Genomic DNA, 27747 nt, shown 5'->3' with positions numbered 1-27747 from the left:
AGTAGCAATCCACGTTCGGTCGCGTCGGGTCGCGTTCGACTGTAACCCGTTTTAGTTCCCCGAAGATCGAGTTTCGAGCGTGCTAATTATTAATTACGAGAAAAGTGGGTGTGCGTTTTTCACCATTCAAGTTTTTGGACTTGTAACACATTTTCCCGTTTCATCATAAATACAACCGAGTGGATCTTACCTTTTCAAGTGCAATAAAGTGACGCTATAAACAATTTACTTTAAATGGAATCATGTGGATTGCTTTCAAAAGGAATTAAAACAAACTCTCCTTTTACTTTGTTGACATGATATAGGTAAAAAGGTTTTAGCAATAAAGTTTCTAAGGCGCTTGTAAACCTTTATTTTGAATCGATATGTCTGAATATTTTACATCGCGCTGCTATTGCGTCTATTTAATAAATTGATCGAGTATCAAAACTATTCTTTCATCATTAAAAGAAAATAACGACCCATTAATGTGCGCTTAAAAAAATTTCAAGCAACTTCGTTTCGTTTTCTAAAACTATTACTTTTATCGTCAAATCAAACTTTTCAGGATTACATTGATTTCCAAACATACAATTGTGTATTTTTACCTATTGACTATACGGATGGGTTCATATTCGTACAATGTTTATTTTTAACCACGGATTTTAGAAAAATCAAAGCAAAACAATGAAATGTTGGCGTAAACGTATATCATTTTACTAAACCTTTTGCAGTTTTGTCAGTACTGAAATTTGATATTTATATCAGGGTTGACATCCTTGAAAAAGATTCCTAGAAAGTTCTTTGTATGTAAAATAAAGATGTAAAAAATAGCTTGCTGAGTTACAGTATTTGTTTACCGAGAAAATGAAAACCTGCAGGTGCTGGTGACTGTACAATGTGTGAAAGGAAAGCGATTTGTTGACAAGTGTTGCGAATCACAAAGTTCTTGTTTTCGTAGAGGTGAATGTACATGTGCAGATTGGGTATGAAAAAATAATAAATGAGAAAATTATGAAGCACGCAGATGACTGTATATATTTGAAAAGTATGTTTTTTTTAGAATGGAAAGGGTAATACAAAATTTAAAAAGCTGAGTGAATACTGAAAACAATGGAAATATAGTGCACTTAAAATCAAAGTAAAACCTGACGGCTCAGCTAAACTGGCAATATACGACAGGGTTCCGATATCAATCCTAAGGCGTCGAAGTGAAAAGTAGAGTTGCAAATGAAGGATAAAATAAGACTAAATGTAGTAGAAATACGATCATTTGGAGGATATTGGCGTAAAATGATGTAAAATAGATGTTCGACTCATAAAAGTAAAAAAGAATGCAAGGTTTAGATTACCACTATAAACAAAAGAAAGGTTTATTGAGAAAGTTTGGTTGTATGTATAAAAAAAATAGGGAGGAAAGAACGCAAACCAAATATGTGAAGCTTATGTAGTACGAAATAGAAGAAAACTACAACATGACATGAACAACTATTTTATATAATTGAAAATAGTACAGTCAATATTCTGAATGATCAGCCTGTAAATACATATATATATGAGGAGCACGGATGCATGAATGTGAATTAGGCGAATGTTTGTAAGGACAGAATGGAGTGGTGTTCTATTTAGAAATAGATCTAGAGATAGATCTCTGCCTATCCCTACTAGGGCAGTGTTCCGCTAACTTTTTCTATTCAAGGTTCACCTGTCAAATCAAGAATTTTTAGAGGTACCTTCACCAAAGAAAAAAACGAAATTTATATCAAATTGACTTATTATTAAATTAATATAATCTGAAAACATATCGTTCGGTCTTTTCAAGAACGTCATAAATCAAAAATCATCAATTTTCAGTTGTGCATGTTTTCGGAATATCCAAAAAATGTACTGTATCCCAGCAAAAGAGACATATTTTAACTTAATATTTACCCGCTGCAGGGCAGAAAGTGTTGTTTTTGCATTTTGAAGAAAAGGTATTGTTTAATAATTTTTAAACATACTAAATATTTTTCAAATGGAGAAAAAAACCTTCATGTTTTACCTAAAAAGATCTATTGCACAGTAAAAAGTTCAATAAGTGGCTTGATATTTATTTTTAAAACATTTTTTTATATTTTTAAACTTTAAAAACGTTCTCCTGAAAAATCAAGTTTTTTGAAATATGACGTTTTTGAAAGGAGTGAGCGATATATAACATATGATGTTTAATGCTAATTGTGACCCTACTTAACTGAGCACGGGTGATTTTGATTGTGAAATTTGAGCAATTCTTGATAAGGCTGCTCTCACCTCTACTTTGATCATCCGCAGGCTTTCTCTTATTATTTAATAGTTCTTTTATTATTTAATAGTGGTAAGAGTCGAAAATCCCAATTCGCACGCCTTTCAGCTATTTCTAAGTGTGTTATCTTCACAAAACTAGACTTTTCCGCGGCACACCAACTAATCATAACGGTACACCAGTGTGCCGTGGCACACACGTGGCGGAACACTGTATTAGGGTACAACTGTCTCCACAGATGCGCTCAAAAATGTAATAGTAACGCAGTAATAATACTAATTTCTATTTTAGCATGTATATTTTTTTGACAAAATTATAATTATTTCATAGCAAATTTGGGTTGTAATTTTAAACTGACCGCAACGTCATCTAAAAGTACTATAAATTTAAAGTCAAAAATGACAAATCACAAATAAAAGTTTAAAAACGTTTAGAACAATTGTTTCATATATTTTTTAAATATAATACTTTGACAATTTTGCGATTTTCTTAGATAATTAAGCAAAAAATATAACTTTAATTGTAATTAAATAAAAACCAGAAAATAGTAAAAATGGATAAAGGAACATTGGAAATATAGATAAACACCTTACGGAACTGCAGAAAACCGCACATGGGAATGCAGGCAGCACAAGAAAATCACCTAGTTTCCAGTATCAGATGACACAAAACGTCTACAAATGCCAAACCTACAACTTAAATATGAAATGTATTTAATTTAAAATTAAAAGATAGTTCAATAGTTGAAAGTACTTAAAAATAACAAATACCAAAAAGCGAAAATCAAGCCAATATTACTAATTTAGCCTTTATAACGCACATACGCTTACAGATGGACTTTACCCACAGTACACACATTGAATTCACCCGAGTTCAATACAACTCCAGACATATATCACATGCCAACACACTTTTTGGTGCCCGCGATTTTTTTAACTGTCCCTAGTTCATTTTTGGCTGCAAATCCGAAATAGCCCTCAGAATTAAAAAAAAAATACATGGATTTATTGCAAAATTTACATACACTCACTTATAACTTCAAATTTCCTTTTTTATGACCTTGACGTCGCCCACCTTATCAAGCTGATATACCTTGGGAATATTGATGGAAGGGTAGGGAGATGAAAGAAAATTCTGCACAAAAAATATACTTAAATTAATTTAATTAAAAATAAAATAATTATACGAAAGCGACTTTAACTTAAACTAATCTTAAATTGCTATCTTAAATTAGCTTAAAATTAATTAACCCTATCTTAAATTAAACTTATTCTAACCTTTGGTGGAAAAGATGCGCCATGATGCTGGTGTGGCCGTGATCCTTTGTGAAAAAGCTGCGCCGTTGGATGCTGGGATGAGGTTCTTCTTATGACGGGCCGCCGTGCGATGATTCTTGCTTCTTATCTTCTTCTTCTCCTAGTAGAGCTTCAGCTCTTAATTTGAGGCTTATGACCCGGCGTGGGTCTGCTTTTGATACTCCGGATGAGTAAATCCCTTTTTTCTATCTTCTCTCTCCCTGCGTAGAGCTCCCGCTCTTCTCCTCACTTAAGTCTTAAAACCTGGTGTAGGTATGCTTCTTCGTCTGATTTCTCCCGACTGCTCGATCCCCCTGATCTCTCCCGACTGCTGCTTACAACTCCTCGATCCCACTGATTTCCCGGATGCGGATTCCGACCAACTCCTCCTTCCAACTAATTATTCCGACCAGTCCGACTGGTCGGTCTTTCCTTTTACGACTGATTCCTCCCAACTGATCCTTCCAACTGTTGGCTTCTAAGAGATTATTCCGACCAACTGCCGGCTTCCAAGAGATCGATCCCACTGATTTCTTCCCGTTATATTCAGTTTCTCTTCTTGAAGATCACGCCCTCGAAACCATTTTTCATTGGCTGACGGTGCGCTTGTATCCACCCCCAAAATTTTCAACGTCTAGACATCAATTAGCAATAATTTTATTTGCGCTATATCGTAAACAAATGATTTTACTATAATCATAAAAACCGCCGGCAAATAATCCCTTTACAGGCCAGCGGGTTGGCGACAGTTTTTTTTTATGATTCAAACCTTTTAAATACATTTTAGTTTTACGACAGGTAAATTATAAAAGGTCGGAGCCATAAAAAAATATTTGAGCGCACAGATTTTTTTTTTTTTCTAAGACTAATTAAATTAAACGATTGATAATTGATTATTTTTGCCAGGCTAGAGGAGAAACGTGGTTTCACCACGTCAATCCACCCCGCCTTGTAATGGCAAAAAAATCAATCTTCAATTAAATTATTAATATTTGTCTATTTCCTAACTTATTTACTACTTCTGTTCGTACATGGTTATACTAGTGGGTAAATATAATATTTAAACTAATTATCCCTAGATTCGGGTGGTTCAGTAACTCCCGGTGCTACGCGTAAGTCGTATACAGATTTATTTCCTCTGTCTACCAAAAATGTTCCTTGCGTTCCGATTTGCATTTGGACTTTAAATCCTATTCCTAATAAATGTATCCGGAGATCTTTCTTTATCTCATTTTCCCAAGCATCTATTTCTCTCTCTTCGTTCTCCCCTTGCTCACGCAACGTGCCGTTTCTAGTTAGAGGCATATTTTTGTTTGTTTACGGTCACGTTAATCGATCAATAAAAAAAAATCGAATTACCTAACACCACACCTGTATTGTATTAAAACAAGAGAGAGCAAAAAAATATATGTAAATGTGCATTTAAAATTAATTTGACAAAAAAAACATATGCATAAAATGTGTAAATATTTACTTTCTTTATCTTCTACAATCTCCTACCCCTTTCTCAAGGTAATCAGCTTAAAATGGGACTGTCAATAAACAAAAAAAATATGTATTCCTATACATATAAATTTTTTTGTAAGTTTTCTCAGGGTCGCGAACCTCGAAATTTACAATATTTCGATGGCCGACACGTTTTGGGCGCCAATTGACGTCGCCCACCTTATCAAGCTGATATACCTTGGGAATATTGATGGAAGGGTAGGGAGATGAAAGAAAATTCTGCACAAAAAATATACTTAAATTAATTTAATTAAAAATAAAATAATTATACGAAAGCGACTTTAACTTAAACTAATCTTAAATTGCTATCTTAAATTAGCTTAAAATTAATTAACCCTATCTTAAATTAAACTTATTCTAACCTTTGGTGGAAAAGATGCGCCATGATGCTGGTGTGGCCGTGATCCTTTGTGAAAAAGCTGCGCCGTTGGATGCTGGGATGAGGTTCTTCTTATGACGGGCCGCCGTGCGATGATTCTTGCTTCTTATCTTCTTCTTCTCCTAGTAGAGCTTCAGCTCTTAATTTGAGGCTTATGACCCGGCGTGGGTCTGCTTTTGATACTCCGGATGAGTAAATCCCTTTTTTCTATCTTCTCTCTCCCTGCGTAGAGCTCCCGCTCTTCTCCTCACTTAAGTCTTAAAACCTGGTGTAGGTATGCTTCTTCGTCTGATTTCTCCCGACTGCTCGATCCCCCTGATCTCTCCCGACTGCTGCTTACAACTCCTCGATCCCACTGATTTCCCGGATGCGGATTCCGACCAACTCCTCCTTCCAACTAATTATTCCGACCAGTCCGACTGGTCGGTCTTTCCTTTTACGACTGATTCCTCCCAACTGATCCTTCCAACTGTTGGCTTCTAAGAGATTATTCCGACCAACTGCCGGCTTCCAAGAGATCGATCCCACTGATTTCTTCCCGTTATATTCAGTTTCTCTTCTTGAAGATCACGCCCTCGAAACCATTTTTCATTGGCTGACGGTGCGCTTGTATCCACCCCCAAAATTTTCAACGTCTAGACATCAATTAGCAATAATTTTATTTGCGCTATATCGTAAACAAATGATTTTACTATAATCATAAAAACCGCCGGCAAATAATCCCTTTACAGGCCAGCGGGTTGGCGACAGTTTTTTTTTATGATTCAAACCTTTTAAATACATTTTAGTTTTACGACAGGTAAATTATAAAAGGTCGGAGCCATAAAAAAATATTTGAGCGCACAGATTTTTTTTTTTTTCTAAGACTAATTAAATTAAACGATTGATAATTGATTATTTTTGCCAGGCTAGAGGAGAAACGTGGTTTCACCACGTCAACCTTTTAGCATGGAGTTTAGTAAGCTAGTTTTGCTGAAGGCTACAACAGTAATCGGCCATCATATGAATATTCCATCATCCTTGATATCGATCTTCCATAGTTTATCATTTAGTCCTGATGGAATCTTTAAGCCCTGTTCTTCACTAAAATAACACAAGTTTTCTGGATAATGATCAAAGGCTGTGGAGGTAGTGAACTTTTATGCTCATGTTACAACCGAGAATTTTATAATTTGAAAGCATAGTTTCAATTAATTAATACGTAATTCTCTGCTTTATGATGCCCAAGAAAATGTTGTACCCCTTGAACCAATGAACACCAGGATTCAGCCGCTTTCATTGAATATAATATGGAAGATCGATATCAAGGATGATGGAATATCCACATGATGGCCGATTACTAAATATATGTGTGTGTGTATATATATATATATATATATATATATATATATATATATATATATATATATATATATATATATATATATATATATATATATATATATATATATATATATATATATATATATATATATATTTATTTATATATATATATATATATATATATGTATATATATATATATATATATATATATATATATATATATATATATATATATATATATATATATATATATATATATATATATATATATATATATATAAATTTCTAGTGAGTCAAGGACAATGTTTCGAAATTGGATCATATATATAGAACTTCCAAGAATTTGAGTAGTGCGGTTGTCAATCATGGGTAGAATTGGTGAATGTTACATGTATGTAAAGTGATCACTTAAACCAGCCCAGTTAATGCCCAGTCTTCCATATTCTTCTTCATCTACATTATGATGTCAAAAAATAATATGAAAAATGACTCCTTTAATTGGAGATTTGTGAACAAGTATTTCGACACACTCTATTATTGTCAATTAAAATCAATTATTTTGTATTTTATTTGAAAAATATACTTTGTAATAGTGAGTATTAATTATTCAAGACACTGTCCTAATACACACTATATTTAACAAAAACTATTAATCTGTTTTACGTAATTTTATCAGTTCTTTAAGGATACATTCTTCATTTTATCCTTGAAAGTATTTTGCTTTAAGTTTTTAATAATTCCAACAAGTGCAATTCAGCTCATACGAGTATAACATCCAAGTGGTATGAATAATGAAGAGTTCTCCTCCGTAGTGAAGATCACACGTCATCGTTTCTCGACATTGTAATACATGACATCAACACGGGACTTCTAGACATTCACTATTACATCCCTCTGGCTGATCTTTTATTTTTAACATTGGTTACTTTGAATACCCGAGTCGAATAGTGATTGCGTAAAATCTATTTTATATGAAAGGTTTGCACCAATTCATATCAGAATTCCTTTCATTCAGAGTAAGTTCATAGAGTCACGTTTTATAACGTATTCAGCTTACGTACAGACTTGACGCAAATGACCCAAAATTATGTGAAATCTGTTACCAATCTCTGCTGTTATTCTTATTTTTAGCCTAGTTGTAGAGAATCCGATTGTACTCTTGCCTTAAATCCATTGTTATAAACTTTTTTCCAGAGTTTGCGTAAATATATATATATATATATATATATATATATATATATATATATATATATATATATATATATATATATATATATATATATATATATATATATATATATATATATATATATATATATATATATATATATATATATATATATATATATATATATATATATATATATATATATATATAAATAAATCGACGATAACTTACGCAAGTTAGTTATATTGAATAATGTATACAATTTTAAACTAGTCCACCATCACAAAATAAAATGAAGTTTAAGGTGGTCTAAGAAGAGCGGTTGTAGGGGGTTATCGTAATATTACTAACCATGGCGTGTGTTACTGTACATACAATTTTTTTTATAGATACTATAAGTAGTTTCACATAAAATAATAAGACAGTTTTTGTAAAAAACCCGTTTTTTATTTTTAAACAACGTATTCTGCTAGTAGGAAATGCTGGTTGACGGCAGCTCGTGCTCCCATCAAAACAGCTCAATCATACGGGCGGCTCCGTACATGGGATTAAAGAATTCTGCGAAACCAAAATTTCCAGCAGTCAATTCTATCGATTAAAAAATATGATCATGTATTATTTAAGCACACTAAATACATAATAATTGAATAATTCAAATAAAGAAAATCAATTAAATAGGGAATTGTAATGAAAAACCTAATTCCTAAACATTGAACATCTCCAACACCATTTCTGATAATACAGATTTCTTATTGCGTAGTAATTTTCTTATAGATATAAACGGGTCAGAGCTAAGAAGAAGTCTGTTTAAAAGATCGGTATTGGTAACAATTCTTGATATTTTTCAAGTATGATCGCGTCTCAATAATTTGATCATTTTATTTCAGGACTCTGCAGCCTCTTCGGAGAGCTCCCCTATTGATAATAACGAATGATCAATCACCTCGGACCCATGAATCAAAACTTTATGCAAGGAAGGTGGTAAATTATACCACGGATAAGCCTAAACAAGTTTTGAGCGGCCGACCTTCTTCCAATATTTTGACAATCTATTACATATATTTGCAACACGGTTTTGCAAGTTGTTGGTATCATTATTTGTGATATCCTGTAATGGTTGTGTCAACGCGTGCAAGACGTGCCGACTCCTCTCTGCCTGGGACTTATGTTCTTTTACGGAGAGTCAAATGTCCAATAGATGCATACGTGTACAAGAGAATTTATAGCATGATAAATAATAAATCCCTTACCGCACCCCGATGGTGCATAGGGCGCTGCTTCATATAAACGCAGTGTTATCTCGATCGATTACACATGAAGGAAAGGTGATCAGCCTTCCACTTCAGGTACCAGTCCAGTGTAATATTGAATAAATATTAGAGTGAAAAAATCACTTATATTTATTAAACCCCCCTGGGAATCGAACCCGGGACCTCCAGAACGGTAGCCGAGCATGCTGACCATTACACTACGGAGGCGGACAAATTTATAGATGGTACCTAAAAAAAAAACAATAAATTAAAATACTAAAAAGTTACACGTGGTATTTTCGTACAGTTTCTACGCGGATACCATTTGGTGCTACGAGTGGGAAAATAGGTTCCCGGCGTAAGTTGGCGCAGACAATTTTTCATGATTCTTAAACTACAGACATAAGCCTACATTTTGAGATAGAAATCGTTAAGGCAGGATAAGTCAAGATAAGTTAAAAGTTTATATAAATAAAAAGTAGGATGAAATTATAAAACAATTTTACGTACTGCGTAGCACCCATGTAATTGATTCAACCTACGAAATAAAAGAAAAAAAAAGTATGTAAAATATTGTACTAACCTTCTTCTTGAAATTCCATTGTTGAACAACCGTCACAATTAAACTTTTTCTAGGAAACGATAAATTGAACGCAGAGTGAGTAATTGCCGCTCGGATAACGCTAATGAGAGCTAATGCAATATGGTCACTTTGAATGCCAAAAAGTGAATAAATAATTTTAAAATCCTAGATTTCTTTTATACCCTCAGGTAGTATGGCTAATGATTATTACTTGGGGGTAGAATGAGGTCGTAATTCAGACATCGATATTTGAAGCCTATGACCTATTACGGGCCCACTGTGCAGTGTATTAGAAATTGACAAATCCGTTTAAAAATTGTGAAAATTTAGTTGGAATCTAGTTTCACAGATTTAATGTACGTATTAGTCGAATTGTATCCCTCACACAATTTGTAAAGCATTTATCATTCTAAATATTTTATGTTATTTCATGTTTCTACTGAGATAGTGACCAAATGTAATTTCAATATTACATACGGTTGAAGTGAAACTATAATCGTTTGAAAGATCCATTAATAAAATTGTTAGAATTGTAATTAGTGTTATAATAACTATATGGTTATTTTCCACAGTTATTTTATTTGACCAATGACCAGATTTTACCGTTACCAATATCATCAGACTAGAAAGAGGCTATTTTTTATGTTTTATAAACACAAGCCGGGGCTGAAAATCATTCATATAATATATATAAATATTAATATATATATATATATATATATATATATATATATATATATATATATATATATATATATATATATATATATAAATATTATATATATATATATATATATATATATATATATATATATATATATATATATATATATATATATATATATATATATATATATATATATATATATATATATATATATATATATATATATATATATATATATATATATATATATATATATAAATATATACAAATATATATATATATATATATATATATATATATATATATATAAATATATATATATATATATATATATATATATATATATATATATATATATATATATATATATATATATATATATATATATATATATATATATATATATATATATATATATATATATATATATATAAATATATATATATATATATATATATATATATATATATATATATATATATATATATATATATATATATATATATATATATTTATATATATATATATATATATATATATATATATATATATATATATATATATATATATATATATATATATATATATATATATTTATAAAAATTTATATATATATATATATATATATATATATATATATATATATATATATATATATATATATATATATATAAATATATATATATATATAAATATAATTTTTCTAAAAAAAAATTTATTTAAATTGAACGATTTTTGTAGTGTATTATAATTATAATGATTAAAGAAAACACTTGTTTTTTACCACTTGAGTTTTATTATAGACTACATGTTTCAGAAGTTGAACTTCCATCATTCAGGTCTGTATAATAACTAAAATATAAATTATAAAATTGTTCTATAAATAAGGAGAGGGGAAAGTAAAGGGAAAGGGTTAGTCAAGGGGTGGAGTTTGAAAACAAAGGAAAAATGGAAAGCAACGGTGAAGAATTTTGAAACAATATATTATTTAATAAATTATGATTAGAATTTAGGTTTTTTTGGATTTCTGAATTTTCAAGATAATTCATAATAAAACTCAAGTGATAAAAAACAAGTGTTTTCTTTAATCATTGTAACATGTCTTACCACAAAGTTAATGCCGAAACAATAAATAAAATATTTTAATAATAATTACAAAAAACTTGTTTTTGGTGTGTTGAGTTAATTTTTTCATAATTTTGTTACAGACATGGATTTTAAAATTCAAAAAAATTTATTGTAGAAATTGACTTTGTATTTAAATTTAAATACTTTATGGGTAAATCAGGAACCATTGGTGGACAACTCCTTCTACTGCACATTTGTATGGGAAGGTCACCCACCAGTCTAATGATTTAGGTAACGACAAAACCCAGTCATTGGTCATATGAAATAAATGTGGATAAAACAAAATATTTTTAATTTAATTGTATAAAATGCAGATCCATCAAGAAATTTCAGTATTAAACATTAAAAATAAAAAAATAATTTAAAAAAAATAATTTAAGTGAACACGCAAGATTTTACGTTACTGTGGTGAATTGTGTAAAGTGTTTTATTTGTAAGTGATGTTGATAAAATAATCAATACTGCATTAATAAAATGTTGTTAGTGAATAATGTGAACGTTCAATGAGTTTATTTCTAACGTAACTGAATCTACCAATAGCAAAGAAAAAGATGATAAAGCATACATGATATAGTAAAAATGTGGTCAAGAGAAGTTCAAGGGATGAGAAAAGGGATAGAAGTTCTTCTTCTTTTACTCGTTTTACTTCGAATATCTGATACCCAAAAAGGTAAGGAAGCTTTCCACTTGTAGTTATTTGTATGTCATAATTAATTTTATGTTTCTCCTTATTCTTTTTTATATTGAAAATATTATTCTTGTGGCTGGTTACTTTTTCTGTTATTATAATTCGATTTTCAAATAATTAATATTGAATGTTTCCACAAAATGTTGAAAGATATATAAAGTGAAAAAATGGTACATTGTTTGAATAAACAAAAAAACTAATTTGAAATGGTGAATGCTCGAATATATGACTTGCAGGAAACCGAGAGTACAATTTTTTTTAATAACTTAAAATGTGAAAGTACCGCAAGCTCTAGTCTCTTTATACTAAGCACTTGTTGAATCTATATTAACGTATGTCCCATCTTTGTAAATAAGAAAATATATACAGCAAATTCTTTAAAACCAGCATAGAAAATAAATTTGAATCTGTATCACCGAATCAGTAGTATTGAAATTACAATCATACCAATGAAAAATTATGATTGTAAAACATACAATGAAGTTTGCTTTGACTGTAGCAAGAAATGAAAAGCGTTAATCGATAATATAAACTGTATTTTTCTCATACATATGCAAGAATATTCTAAAAAATATATCAAAACGTATTTATTTTAACTGACGAATTATTGCATCATTTTAAAATATATTAAAAAGTTTGTCATAGACCACAAATCAAAAATGTATGTATAATTTATAACAACCAGATATTACTGAACATGAATATTAACAAAAAATACCGCTTTTTTTTTAAGTCAAAACCATTAGTAAAACCAAAATAACTCTCGTTTTTGTAGTATATTAATTATGTCATGATTTATTGTACGACACTTTTATAAATTCAAAAAAATATCAAGAAACAAATTCCACCATAAACGCACCTTGCGTCAATTGTAAAATTTACAATTTTTCATTATGGCAGCTGTAAAAAAAATATGATTATTTTTACCATAATTTTTAACATTCAGTCTCGCAATAATTTATTTGACTACAACAAAAACTACTAAACGTACTCGTATCTATAAACTTTAACCGTTGATAAAAAAGAAAGATTTAAAATTCGTTACTACTTGAAAGTATGGCTTTCAAGTAGTAACCTTTCATGCTTGACGTGCACTTATGCTCTTCAAACTATAATAATTATTTGATTTGAACCTCTTAAATGTAATAGATACCTCACAAATATATTTTTCGATGTCGCGTATAGTGTGATTTTTTTCGTAAGGCTTATATGCCCTGCCCTTAATTTAAATTAAACGGCTTCTTATAATAATTTTGGCTGGTTGAAAGATATTGCTTTTTAGCAATAAGCCCGCCAATGTACTTATTTATTTTGTTTACATGAAGTTTAAATAAAATAAAATATAAAATAATTAGAAAAAAAATCAACTTTTATAAATATTTTATATCAAAGATATCTTCATAAAAGCCTTGCAAAAACTTGAATTTTTTATCGTGAATCCGCTAATCCTATCTTCAATTTTTCGAAAAATTACTTCCGTAGGTAACTAGATTTCACGAGATAATATTTACTCGGAAATGATTAATTAAATTTTTTATGTTAAAATATCCACTCACTTTGTACAAATGACGAAAGTATAAAGTTTTTATTTTATTTTATTTAAATAAATTATTTTCAAATTATCATATTTAAGTAGTTATATAATAAAAAAAACTAGATACTTGTGTTTATGTATGTAGAGATAAATTAAAATTCATTCCTTTCACTATACGTGCCGTAGAACGGGGCTACTTGAACTTTGATGTATTACTTGAGCCCAGTACAAAAAACAGATTTAAATCTGTATTTGGTCTACAATAATGAATAAATATATATATAAATATATATATATATATATATATATATATATATATATATATATATATATATATATATATATATATATATATATATATATATATATATATATATATATATATATATATATATATATATATATATATATATATATATATATATATATATATATATATATATATATATATATATATGTGTGTGTGTGTGTGTGATTGTTTTGTACCCATGTAAAGAAAGCATAATTTTAAATTTTTCAGTTATAACAGCAGAAGAAGATGCTATACAGGTGCAAGCGGTGGCCGGAGGTAGCGGGGACTTGCCCTGCGATATATCTCCTCACCAGCACAACGACTCCGTGCTACTGGTCGTGTGGTACCGCGAAGACACCCCTATATATAGCTGGGACGCTCGCGGCAGCCGCAGCGAGGAGGAGGGGGACGAGCTAGCTCTGCTGACGGACGGCGAAGAGGGCGCGGAAGAGCGGGAAGGGGCGCACTGGTCGGGCGCGTGGGGCGGGCGCGCGCGCTGGTCCCCGCTCACGGCGCGCCTCACGCTGCGCCCCGCCACGGCGGCCGACCGCGGCGACTACCGCTGCAGGGCAGACTTCCGAGCTTCCCCCACTCGCAACACTAGAGTGAGCCTTCAGGTTATCGGTGAGATGTTTAACCTTCTGTACAGTCGCTAATGTAATAGTGTTAGTTTCGTAGTTTATCGGTTAAAACGTTTAACTACCTTTCAGAAAGTCCCGAATTTCTTAGGAGGTTCAAAAGCAATAAATACAGTTTCGCATTATATAACATTTAATATGTTTTGCATAACCAAGAAATGCGAGACATATCACTTTTTCTTTATGCAATTATAAATCAAGATAAGCCTGCGTCGATCGGATGCACTCCTTTTTGAAAATTTTGGTGCGGATAAGGGTAAGTAGAAGAAGGCTTAATTGGAAAAGAATCTTTAATAATAAAATAACAACAAAAAAACTTAAATCATTTAAGAACCGTATATCTCATATAGCAAAAATGATTTCAGAGGCCGTCGGAGCACCGATGGTGGCGAATGAAATGGGTGTTCCTATAAACGGACGCGCCGGACCATACAGAGAAGGAGACACGCCATCCCTCGTCTGCACTTCATCAGGAGGTATGGTAATTGATCAGCTAGCGGAAAGTTGTACACGGATTAGGACCGAGTCCATGTACATGTATGTATATATGTATGTGCTGTTCCCGCATCCAGGCTTCCCCGCGGCCACCGTGCGCTGGTACCGCGGGGCGCGGCTGCTGGTGGCGGGCAGCCCCGCGGGCAGCCGGGCGCTGCTGGCGCTGCCGCCGCTCTCCAGGGCGGACCTGCTGGCCCCGCTCGCGTGCCACGCCTCCAACTCCCCGCTCCTTCCGCCGGCCACCACCACCATTCTCATCGACATGCAGTGTAACTATTCATATTCATTAATACACGTACCAATTTAAATTACTTATCAGCTATTTCTATATCTATGCGTAGGTACCTGTTAAATAAACATTTAAGGAATTTGATCAAAGTATCTGCAAAATAAAAAGTGTGACAAAGTTTTCAAATTAAAACATTTTTTCAATCATATTAGGTTGTTGTGTGAATATGTTATAATAACTAGATCATATCAAGTTATTATGTGAAGCGATAACATGAATAATAAGACTTGGCACGATCAGATCAATCAGAACCTATAATCTGGTGATGTTAAAAGTCTGCGTAATCGGAGGGCATGTATGACTAGATGTATGGATGTGAAGGAGGCGAGGAGTGCATGTCAGGACAGAAGAGTGTGGCGTTCCATCCTTTCTGCCTACCCCTGCGGAGAAACGGCATGATGGTAGTAGTAGTAGTAGTAGCATGAATAGTTTAAATATGTATAAAGCTTTATTTAAAACGGTGAGTCAAATAGCATACCTGTATAAAATATTTTATTTGCATGTTTTCCAAATAATCAAAATTATAATTACATTGCAGAGAAGATCTGCAGGCGTTGGTGACAAAAGTGAATAATGTGTGCAAGGAAAGTGATTTATTGATGAATGTTAGCAAATCCAAGATTATGGTTTTTGAAAGAGAAGAATGCAGATCTGAATGTGAAATATTGGTAAACGGAGAGATTTTGGAACAGGTAGATGATTTCGTATATTTGGGTAGTTATTTGGTATGTTTTCTAGGGATGGAAAGATTGATAAAGACATAGAAAGGAGAGTGAATGCTGGGAACAAAGTGAATGGTGCACTGAAATCAGTTATAGCAAATAAAAACCTATCAGCGGAAGCTAAACTGGCAGTGCACAACAGAGTCCTGGTTCCAACTCTAATGTATGAAGTGAAACATGGAGTTGGCAAAAGAAGGATTAAAGTAGACTGAATGCAGTCGAAATGCGATCTCTCAGAAGAATGTGCGACAAAACGATGTATAATAGATGTGCGAATAGTGAAATATGGAAGGAATGCAAAGCTGAGATAAGCATTATCGATAAAATTAAGAAAGGTGTGTTGAGATGGTTTGGACATGTAGAACGAATGAGTGAGGAAAGAACGGTAAAACAAATTTATGAGGCGAATGTTAGTGGGAAAAGAAGCAGAGGAAGACCGAAAAAACATGGCACGATCAGGTTTGCCAAATACTTGAAAGTGGTCAGGTTAGGAGTCGTAACAATCGGCGGGTATGTATGAGGAGATGCATGAACGTGGAAGAGGCGAAGAATGTTTGCAAGGACAGAGTGGTGTGGCGCTCTATTCTCTCTGCCTACCCCTGCGGAGAAGCGGCGTGATGGTTAGTTAGTTAGTTAGTTTATAATAACATTTATGGATATAGATTTTCGATTTTATAAAATAATTTAGGTACATAGAAAAATTGTCTTTTCCACTTTTTCTTTCTCAAAGTTGACTTGTTTATTTTGCTCCTTGTATTGTTTATATAGCATACGTATAAAATGCATTTTACTTTCATGAGATTATTGCTCTGGTCCGCCCACTTCTGTGAATATTTCTATATTAGAAACCCCCAATCTAACTTTATTCTTTTTTTTCTACTGTTAAGGATTAAATTAGATTTTAATAAAAACTAGGTGAAATAAAACCTTATTTTTGACACCTCATCAAAGATGAAGAAGAATATGGAAGTCTGGGCAATTACGGGGCTGACGACCGTCATAGGCTGGTTTAAGTGATCACTTTACACACGTGTAACATTCACCAATTCTACCCATTATTGATAACAACACTACTCAAATTCTTGGAAGTTCTATATATATGAACCAATTTAGAAACCTTGTTCTTGAATCACTAGAACTTCACTAGAGACATCTATTGGTGAGATGTTAAATAAAATAATATAAAATAATATGAAAATAACTCCTGTAATTGGAGATAATCCAGATTTTGTGAACAAGTATTTGGACACACTCAAAATGTTGTAAATAAAACCTTATTTTAATATATGGAATACGTATGTAAGCATATGAATATTACGTATAAATATGTTGCTTTCTTTGACATTGTTATAGAAATCAGTACCTTAAAATTAAGCAATCAAAAGTTTGGACAAATAGTAATCAGGTGAATAGGTAAATCCATACTTAACAAATTAAATTTGTACTTAGATAATTAGATAATAGATTGAATATTTGATGAATCCAGTGGCACCGGTGCAGACGGAGATATGGGTGGCGGAGGGGGAGGCGCTGAGCGCGGGCCGCGAGCAGGAGGTGGGCTGCCGCGCGGTCGGAGGCAGACCGGCGCCAGTTCTCTCTTTATGGCTCAAAGGACAGAAACTGCACGGGGACCAGCAGGTAAATTCTTATTTTGAAGACTAATAACACTTTTATCTGGAATAAAAACATTTTACCATGATGTCTTCAATACATGATATACATATAGGGTCCGAATAGTTAGTTGAAGATTGTTTAGGTAGAAAACGACAAGGAAATCCTGTGCAGGTCTATTTGATTTATCTTAAAACTTGCTTAATTATTTTTACAAAAGGAGCGCATTTAATTTTTAAAAAAACATATTGAAATACTTTATTACAAGTTTACATCAATTAACATTCATTATCTTACTTTTATTGTCTACCAAACTTTATTGTATGTATTCTCTCGAAACAAAGCGCTTACGTTGGTATTGTAAATACCTATTGTAATATGTTGGTTTTCCCCTGTCATTAGGATGTGGTGGATGACAAGCCGCATGAAAGTGAAAGTTCCGATGGCATGAGCAGCGACGGTTCGGGTAGTAGCCTCCTCCGGGTGCGTCTCACGGTCAACAGCTCGCAACACGGACAGAAACTCACCTGCCGCGCCGAACATCCTCTTCTCTCCGATCCATTGGAATCATTCCTCACTCTCAATGTCCTCTGTAAGTTCATTTATCGCAAATAAATATATCAATAGTAATGAACCCTATTCCTACACAAAATACGAGTACATTGCACATAATATAATTAAGCTAAGTTCCTAATGTTCTTAGTGTAATCTATAGTTTAGTTTGTGCGATGATATAAGCAATATAAATAAGCATAACACGAATCGGTATTTATACATATTTTGCAGTTCCACCTTCTGTCAACCTGTCCTTGGGGGCAACCCTGAATCCGCACGACATAGAAGAAGGTGATGACGTTTACTTTGAATGCCATGTCCTTGCTAATCCTCCTCCGTATAAACTTATCTGGGAACACAACGTGAGTACTTTTATTTGTTTTCAAATGTATGTCAATATAGTGTCATACAATTTACATTCATATTGGGCATTATAATTATCTTACGCATTCCGAAAGAGAACATACTTACGCTGAAATAATAAAAAATAGCCTTTAATGCATGAAGGAATGAATGATCTGATAGTTACAGAATAAACTTGCTGTCTTCAACACTGACTTTTAAAATTTTAAAATGTAATTATGAGATGAAACTTAATTGAAAAGTTATATTTCATTTATTGATTTGGCCGTCACTCTGTGGCAAAATCTATCCATTTTTAATTCCAGTTTTACTTAGTCAATTTGATACGGAATGCATCGAAACACGTGTCACAATAGATTTTTAAGAAATAGTTGTATTTACTTAGTAAAACTTGAATAAAAATTAATTGTTTTAAATTGGAAAAAGGATATTTAAAAAAATATATCAAAGAAACAGTATGAAAGTGAATTTTACGGTTTGGACTTTTTTTCAAAATAAGTAAAAGTGTATTAAAAATAATTCAGTAATCTGTGTTTGCAGTTATCTTAAAAACATTTGATTTGTCATTCAATTAGATACACAGAGGTGACACTCTTTTTTTTAAATTCCTTATTTTACTTATATATATAGGAGTACATCACTTTTCGGGGAATACCTGACCTACAATAATATTGGGAATATTCATAGCAATTGATTGAAATTATGCAAATAAAGACTTAAAGAAAGAAAAAACCAAAACACTTAATGGTTTTATTGTCAGGGCCGAGCTTTGAGTGCGGATCCCAAGGCGGGGGTGACCATGTCCGGAGGGAATCTGGTACTGCGCGGGGTTGGAAGGAGTGCAGCGGGAGACTACACGTGCAGCGTGTCCAACGTGGAAGGAGATGCGCGCTCCAAACCTGTGACGTTGCAAGTCATGTGTAAGATAAATCTATTTTCATAATAAACTTTTATCTGCATGCACTTACACATATATTTTGGACGGTTATTAAAAATAAGTTAATTCATACCATAAATAATTCATACAGTTTTAAAAAATTATGGCCTTGGCACGGGAAAACTCAGTGAGGGCACAGTATTGTACATTGTAATTTATAATTATGTTTATTGACTTGGCGTTTATTTTTTAAAAAAATCCATTTTAAACTTTAAATATTTTACTGAAACAATAATTTAAGCCTACTGAAATATTTATTTTATTAAAAAATACTCAGAAGCAACGAAAAAAAATTCGCCTTGTTAGGAGATTTTCAAACTTTCAAACATTTAAATTATATTCCATTATTTTTAAAAATCGGATAAAAAAGTTTTAAAAAAATCATAAAAATAAAAACACAATATATAATAGGTCATATAAAAAGTATCTGCGGTTTTTTGCCACTAGATGATGTTAATGCCCACATATCAAGCAAAACTCACCTGATTATTTCAAATGAACATGTGCTTAAAAGGGAACATTTTAATCTACATTTTTTGAGAAAATTGTTTTCCAATTCATTGCTTTTGTAAAAAGTTATAATGATTTGAAAACGAATTAAATATCTGAAGAAATACGCTTTGTGATGCATTTTTACTATTAAAAGGTAAAAATGTTGCAAAAATTGTGAAGTGTACGGTGAGAATGCTTTGAGTAAACGAAGTACCCAGAAGTTGTTTGCTTTTTCAAACTTTAGGTACAGTAAATGTCCCATTCTCTATTGTATGCCGTATATGTCGATAAGCGTTCTAAATATAATATTTTTTAAAAGAGGTAATGATGCCCTGATCTAGTGGTTGAATTAAGCATGTCGTGTTGGGTGGAAGAAACACTATTTTCACTTTAGATTTTTTATATGAATTCGCATAAAAAAAGACTTGAACCTACAAAGATAAGGGATTAGCTCTATCACATCTGAAAAGCGCATAAAAAAGATCCGCATAAAAACAGACCCAAGTGTAGAAGAATTTGTTGCATTTTTTTGTTATTATGCAAACATACATAGAATATATGTATACAGAATTACTTTCTTCCCTTTTTATTATGTGCATTATTTTAAAGCAGTATTGTCAGCCTAAAAACATGACTCTTATATGAATTTCAGTTAAGCCAGTTTGCTCTACTCATTTGCGGCGAACATACGGCGTAGGCAGACAGGAGCGCGTACAGCTCTTGTGCGAGGTAGAAGCCGTTCCGCCTCCGGATTCGTTCTCGTGGGCTCTCAACAACTCGGCACAGCTGCTGTCGGTAGCCCCCGAGCGCTTCACCTGGAGCGGCGAGCCCGCTCGCTCCGCGCTCGCCTTCACGCCCATCTCGGACGCGGACTACGGCACGGCGCTGTGCTGGGCCAGCAACCTGGTGGGGCGACAGACGGAGCCGTGCGCGCTCACGCTGCTGCCTGCCGCGCGGCCGCACGCGCCCGCCAACTGCTCGCTCGCCAACCTGACCAGCGCCGCGCTGGAGCTGGCGTGTGAGGAAGGCTGGGACGGCGGCCTGCCGCAGCGCTTCCAGCTCGAGGTGTGGGAGCGCGGGGCCGCGGAGGACCGCCTGCTCGCCAACGTGTCGGCGGCGCGCGCCTCCTTCTCCGTGGGCGGATTGCGAGCGGGCCGCTCGCTCCGGCTGCACCTTTACGCGTACAATACTCGCGGGCGGTCTCCACCCCAGACTCTGGATGCGTATACGCTAGAATTGGCAGAAAAACGCACTGGTAAAACCTTTACTTCTAATCTTTTTGTTTTTTTCTGAAAAACCCACATAACAAAATATGAAAAAACGAGAAAATTTTTCTCAAATTTAGAGTGTATTCAAATACTTGTTCACAAATCTGGGTTTTCTCCATTTAGAAGCTATTTTTAAAAATTTTGACATTTATATGAAATATGGAATATAATATAGAAGTCTGGACTGAGACTCGTCTTAATAGGTCGTAGGCCCTGTAAATACCCAGACTTCTATATTTTTCTTTATCTATGTTGAGCCAAAAAATGTAAAAAGACTTTTTAAATTTACTTTTCATTTTTATTTAACCTTTTGTTGCAGTTTAACAAGTTTTTGAATTTGCTATTATCCATCTTTCTTGTGGTTACTAATATCAATTTTTCATATATATTTATATATATATATATATATACATACATATATATATATATATATATATATATATATATATATATATATATATATATATATATATATATATATATATATATATATATATATATATATATATATATATATATATATATATATATATATATATATATATATATATATATATATATATATATATATATATATATATATATGTATATATATATTTATATATATACATATATATTGGTTAAGCTCTTATAAAGGAATATTGTTCAAAATAGGATTTTTTGTGCTTGAAAAGGAAAAACAAATGATCTATTCCACAGATGAAAATGCAGTGGTAGTTGATAGAGTTTGGCTGGCGGGGGTGTGCGGCGGAGTCCTGGCCGCGCTGCTGCTCCTGGTGCTGTGTGCTGCAGCGTTTCTCAAACTGCGACACCGCTCCGAACATCCATCAAACTATAATGGTTAATTGTTATTCCTTAAAACAACCATTAACTTATGTGTAATTTTCGTTTACCTTGGAAACTTTTTATTCAACCCGTAAGCTGCGGATCGCATCTATTGTTGTTTTTTATAGAAGTACAATTGACTGCGCATAGCATGCATAGTCGTTTTTCTACTTTACGTACTTATATCAACACCTCTGGATAATTTTTTGCACTTAAATTTGGTTTGAGGCGTGGATAGTTCTCTTTGATTTAGTGTCATAAAATATAAAAATTATTTCAATTTAGTGTCAACTTTATCGTGAATACTTCCGGTCGGCTCGTGCTCGGCGCGTGCTCTCAGTATCACACAGTCTGTTCAATCAGTTTAGGCGATCTAAATTACCATTAACTATTTTCATAATTATTATATTTATTAACTGTGTGGTGAAAGCGACCATTACCAATGCGCGAGAAAAGGAATAAAGTCACATAATTTTGATGTCCCACATACAAAATGCATTTTTATTCTAATCTCTGCTTTGAAGATTTTCACACAATTTCGAAATATCAATCATGTCCGTTTTTTAATATAAACATTAATTTAAAATATTTTTCTAAATTTCATTTTAATTTACATTAATTTTTTAATATAAAGCATTTTAAAAAAAACTGAGCGCACGCAACGAATGGACTATACGACAGCCGCGTCTTCTATACGCCGCCAAATTTTCGGCCGCGAGACCGTAAATGTTAATGTTTTTGTGTAAATACACTAAAAAAAACATTTTTAGTCAAGTGAATTGTATACTGTGAACATCTATGATGGGTATCCAAACGATTTCCAAAAATTTCACTACAAAAAATAGGCAAAAATATGCTTTTTTTGTCAAAAATATTGTAATGTAAAATAATCCAGCACAGGACGGAAAGTTTGACACTCGAAATCGAGCAGCTTAGAGGTTAAAATAGGATCAAGTTGTTATAAAACATTGCATCGAATCTGAAAATTCTCAATTAGACCCAAAGTTCACGACACTAACCATAGGACCTTAATCATACTTAATTTGAGATTCACTTAATTAAAACTAAGTATTTATTCTACTTGAAAGTTTGGCGATAATTTTGTTTTCGACTAAGCTATGTATAATACAAGGTGCGGAAAAACAGACAGTGCAGTTTGAAAGGCCGGCACATCCCACCGCACACGGTGGGGGTAGGACCTGGGACTGATCTCATTGTATCGGGAAGGTTTTGCCGTTTTCAGTCATTGCTAAGTGTGGTCTGGACAACACCGGGGCTTTGCCGTCCGCACGTTTCTTGAAAATAGCCATTCTGTCAGCGCCACACAGCGGGCCTTTCGGCTGCACTTCAATCTTGGGTGTTGTTATACTGTCCCTCACCGTAATTTAATCGTGACTTGGGTGTACAGATTAGAAGAAACTGGTTCCACACTAAGTCACGGTTCGATGACAAAACATCGACAGATATTCCTTGCGCGCCGCGTCTCCTTGAGGGGTTACGTGGTATGCTCACCTGATTTTAGCATTTACGACTTTTTCCTGAAGGCCTATCTGAAGGAAAATAATAAACATCGGCTTCATACCTTGGAAGAATTAAGGATCGAACTCGGGAGAAAATCGCCGCTATGCCCATCGAGATATGCCAAAATGTAGCTGAAAACTTCAGAAATCGCCTTCATCACGGCTGGGGGCCATCATCTTTCTGATAAATAAAATAAAATTAATCTCATTTCTATAAGTTGCGCTGTTTTTTTAATAGCCCTTCAAAACAGCACCATCTGTTTATCAGTCTAACAGCTGTGAAAAGTCTGTAACTACTGTATTATCATTGCTGTCAAGGGATATTGGAACTGAGATAGGAACTGGATATTGGAGCAAATGAAGCTCTATTTTTTTTATTTCAAATATGTAATATAAATATAATTTCATTGTTTTTGCTTTCTAAAATCATAAAAATTGAGATTATTCCTTTAATGTTTTTACAGTTACGAGTAAACCGAAAGTCACCACGCGATCTGAATTACAGCAGCAAGCTTTACAAGATGAAAAAAATCCAGATGTGGTTCCACTAAACAAAGGTACAAATATTTAGTAGACTAACAGTAGTAGACTAACGTGTTTTAATTTGGATAAAAATCATTAATGAATCAAAAATTTCAGGTGGAGATCATAAAGTGGTTTTAGAAGAACAGTCCGAAAGAGAAGTTGCGGAAAGCTTACTTCCTCGACCCCCTCCTTACTCTAGAGCTCCCCCGCTCCTAACGCATAATCTTCCGGTAAACATATTTTACTTTTTTTTGGAATAATACTTTAAAAGTAATTTGTATTTTATGTATTCGGTCACTTAATAATTCATAAAGCCTCTATTTAAATACTAGGGAAACTAGTGTGCAAGTAGGAGAAAAGATAAATATATTATTTATTGATTCGGCATTAACTTTGTGGAATGACATGATTATTTTATTAAAATTAAACACTTGAATAATCCAGTTTATCGAGTTTTATTTTTATTTACGACTAGTTTCGAAAACGACAATTGTTTTCATCTTCTGGTACAAATTAAAACTAAATTAAAATTAAATTTGGTTTTAATTTGTACCAGAAGATGAAAACAATTTTCGTTTTCGAAACTAGTCGTAAATAAAAATAAAACTCGATAAAGTGGATTATTCGAGTGTTTAATTTTAATAAAATGAAAAGATAAATAACGTAAGTATGGAATAAACATTACAAAACTCAGACCAACTGAAAATTATAATAATATTTGATCACCTAAATGCTCAAATCATAAATGTTTACATTGCATCATAAGACACAATCTACGTATATCTTTTAAGCATAAAAGCTACAAATCATACAATTTCACAGTTATTTTTTCAATCTACTCAAAATAACAATAGAACATTTAAAAATTCAACATTTTGTAGGGTAAGTCAACCCCCACGTCAAATGTCACATAATGACACGACCGGTGAAGCGACAAAAATGCTGACAAGAGTACCAATATAAATTATTTGACGGGTGCAAACAGGATTTATTTTTTTATTTCTAAAGACCGGTGTTATTAGAAGCAAATAAAATTAAAAATTAAAAGTGTATTTTTATATATTATTATTATCTGTAATAGGTGGCACGTGCTGGGAGGGAAGTGGTGACGACTCGAGCCCCGCTGCCCGCCGCCCAAGAGAGTGACGTGTAGTCAGTCTTACTGACTACACTGACGGTTCACAACCCGCTACTGGAGCTGGGGCAGCTGGTGTAGCCACTAAATACTGTCGAGCTAACTGCAAATAACAATTACGACTTCTTACTGTCACATTATTCGTATAATGGCGATCAATTCCAACATTTCACATTCAACATACGATTACTGAACAGTATAAAAAGTGTAAGCCCATTCTATCGTGATATTATACCATTAAGAATAAATTAGATAATAAAATTATTAAAATAGGAAAAAAATGAGAAGAAACTACCAATTTTATTAATACGCAAGTTTTTTTTTATATGAAATTTGTATACAATAACATGAAATTAAAATAATTAGTTAGGTACAAAATATTATTTTGCAGACAGAATAATCCTAGGTCAATGAGTATATTAACGTATATTACAAAAAAAAGTTAAATACGTACAGGTATTCGCATATTATATAATACATTTGCTTTACATAATTTTTTTTATACTTTCATCACTAAACTGACGAATAAATAAAAAATAACGCACTGTTTATAGAATAAGTCTACTTTTGGTGAATTTATTTAACAGGTGAATTTATATTAGGTATTTTTTTTTCTGTAGGTAGAAAATATTTATGTAATATTTTGAACCTTTGTGGACGAAAGCCCATAAAACCCAAAAAGAAAATTTTTATATCTACTTTAAAGGGATATATGGAAGTGCCAATTTATATATAAATGGAAAAAGAGACTATTCTTTTTTCTGAGTTAGCCCGAAACGAATATTTCAATAAGATCATGCCAGTCATTATTTGGTATTTAAGATGTATTTTTTGCAATAGAAAATATTTCGTGTAATATGAAATTTCAATTAACTAACTATTCATCTGACTGAAATAAAAGACTATTGAAATAGGTATTTAGATTATTTTAAATTTTAAATAAAGACCTTCAAACACTTTGTTGTTAAGTTTATTTGTTTGAACATAATTTCTACTATTATTATTTGTTGATTTTCCAAATATTAAACGTTATGTTACTACATATATGTATGTATGTACAAACACATGTTTGCTTCAAAAGCAACGTTAAGTAAATCCACAATTTTAATATTGAAGTTTTCTTTTAGAATTTTTAATACGTACAAATGTTGAAAAGTAAAGTTTATACTGAAAAAATCGGTTTTAATCTGGTTGGTTTCTATATCTTGGGACATGTCTAAATAATATATAAAATTATTCATATACCATAGAAATTTACATATATAAATATATATATATATATATATATATATATATATATATATATATATATATATATATATATATATATATATATATATATATATATATATATATATATATATATATATATATATATATATATATATATATATATATATATATATATATATATATATATATATATATATATATATATTTATATATATATATATATATATATATATATATATATATATATATATATATATATATATATATATATATATATATATATATATATATATATATATATATATATATATATATATATATATATATATATATATATATATATATATATATATATATATATATATATATATATATATATATATATATATATATATATATATTTATTTATTTAATAAAAAATATTGTGAAATTCCATTAGTAATTATTACAATCTGAAATATTCTATTATAATAAGTACAGTAATGGTTAATTTTTATTTAAAAACAAGAAATATTGAAAATTATAAAAGTGTAAATAATATCATTGTTATATGAACCCAAAGAGTTTTATAAAAAATAATCTTGCGAAAATATATTCCTTTGTAATTAATATGCTGTATTATTTTAATATAATAATTGCAAGTACGTTATATGACACACATATTGCGAAAAATCATAATTAGGTAATTCAGATTTTCATAAAGTTTCCCTCAATTAAAAAAAATATTAATATTTATATATACATATTTGAATAAATATTTTTTTAACAGAATTTCGGATTAATAAAATAATAATTAAGATATTTATTTCATGCCCAAAAAACAAGGATATAATATTTGTTTTTTGTCCAGGATTTTTCGTGATAGCGTTATGTCTAAAATACGACTATATATCAATAAAACACACCTAAACCTCAGCAAAACAGTAAATATTTATCAGAGAAAATATTTTAATGTATATGAATAGAATAGCTACCATAAGAAACTATCGGTAATGTACTCGTAACATATCAAAATTTAAGACCTTTAATTTGTCAGCCCTCTACCGAACAATGCTTCAATGTTGA

At 31.9% G+C, this 27747-nt stretch overlaps 1 protein-coding gene across 4 annotated transcripts; it reads left to right on the top strand.

Annotated features, from left to right (window-relative positions):
* On the top strand, window positions 1–26712 carry LOC148309912 (nephrin-like). Of its 4 annotated transcripts, XM_088259228.1 has the most exons (15): window positions 1–305; window positions 11641–11791; window positions 11875–12230; window positions 14303–14698; window positions 15078–15188; window positions 15285–15476; window positions 17705–17856; window positions 18232–18421; window positions 18616–18746; window positions 19508–19667; window positions 20829–21431; window positions 22144–22284; window positions 24254–24346; window positions 24429–24544; window positions 25396–26712. In XM_088259228.1, the coding sequence occupies exons 3-15, from the start codon at window positions 12140–12142 to the stop codon at window positions 25465–25467; spliced, it is 2448 nt and encodes an 815-aa protein (XP_088115354.1). In that variant the 5' UTR covers window positions 1–305; window positions 11641–11791; window positions 11875–12139; the 3' UTR covers window positions 25468–26712. The 4 variants fall into 4 exon arrangements, with proteins under 4 accessions (XP_088115354.1, XP_088115355.1, XP_088115356.1 ...); XM_088259229.1 differs by lacking the exon at window positions 11641–11791 and having other exon boundaries at window positions 1–104; XM_088259230.1 differs by lacking the exon at window positions 11641–11791 and having other exon boundaries at window positions 1–110.
* Window positions 26713–27747: the final 1035 nt, after the last annotated feature.

The sequence above is a fragment of the Brachycentrus maculatus genome, unplaced genomic scaffold (assembly GCF_059751285.1).
Source record: "Brachycentrus maculatus isolate JH-2025_06_01 unplaced genomic scaffold, ASM5975128v1 h1tg000115l, whole genome shotgun sequence".
In the NCBI taxonomy this organism is placed as follows: domain Eukaryota; kingdom Metazoa; phylum Arthropoda; class Insecta; order Trichoptera; family Brachycentridae; genus Brachycentrus; species Brachycentrus maculatus.
The sequence above is the reverse complement of the archived record's forward strand: the minus strand, read 5'-3'. Positions and strand labels throughout refer to the sequence as shown.

Coding starts and splice junctions, on each gene's coding strand:
- LOC148309912 (XM_088259229.1), top strand. CDS start 12,140: ATGTGGTCAAGAGAAGTTCAAGGGATGAGAAAAGGGATAGAAGTTCTT. Junction 15,189..15,284: donor CGTCTGCACTTCATCAGGAG/GTATGGTAATTG, acceptor TCCCGCATCCAG/GCTTCCCCGCGGCCACCGTG. Junction 18,422..18,615: donor CCTCACTCTCAATGTCCTCT/GTAAGTTCATTT, acceptor CATATTTTGCAG/TTCCACCTTCTGTCAACCTG.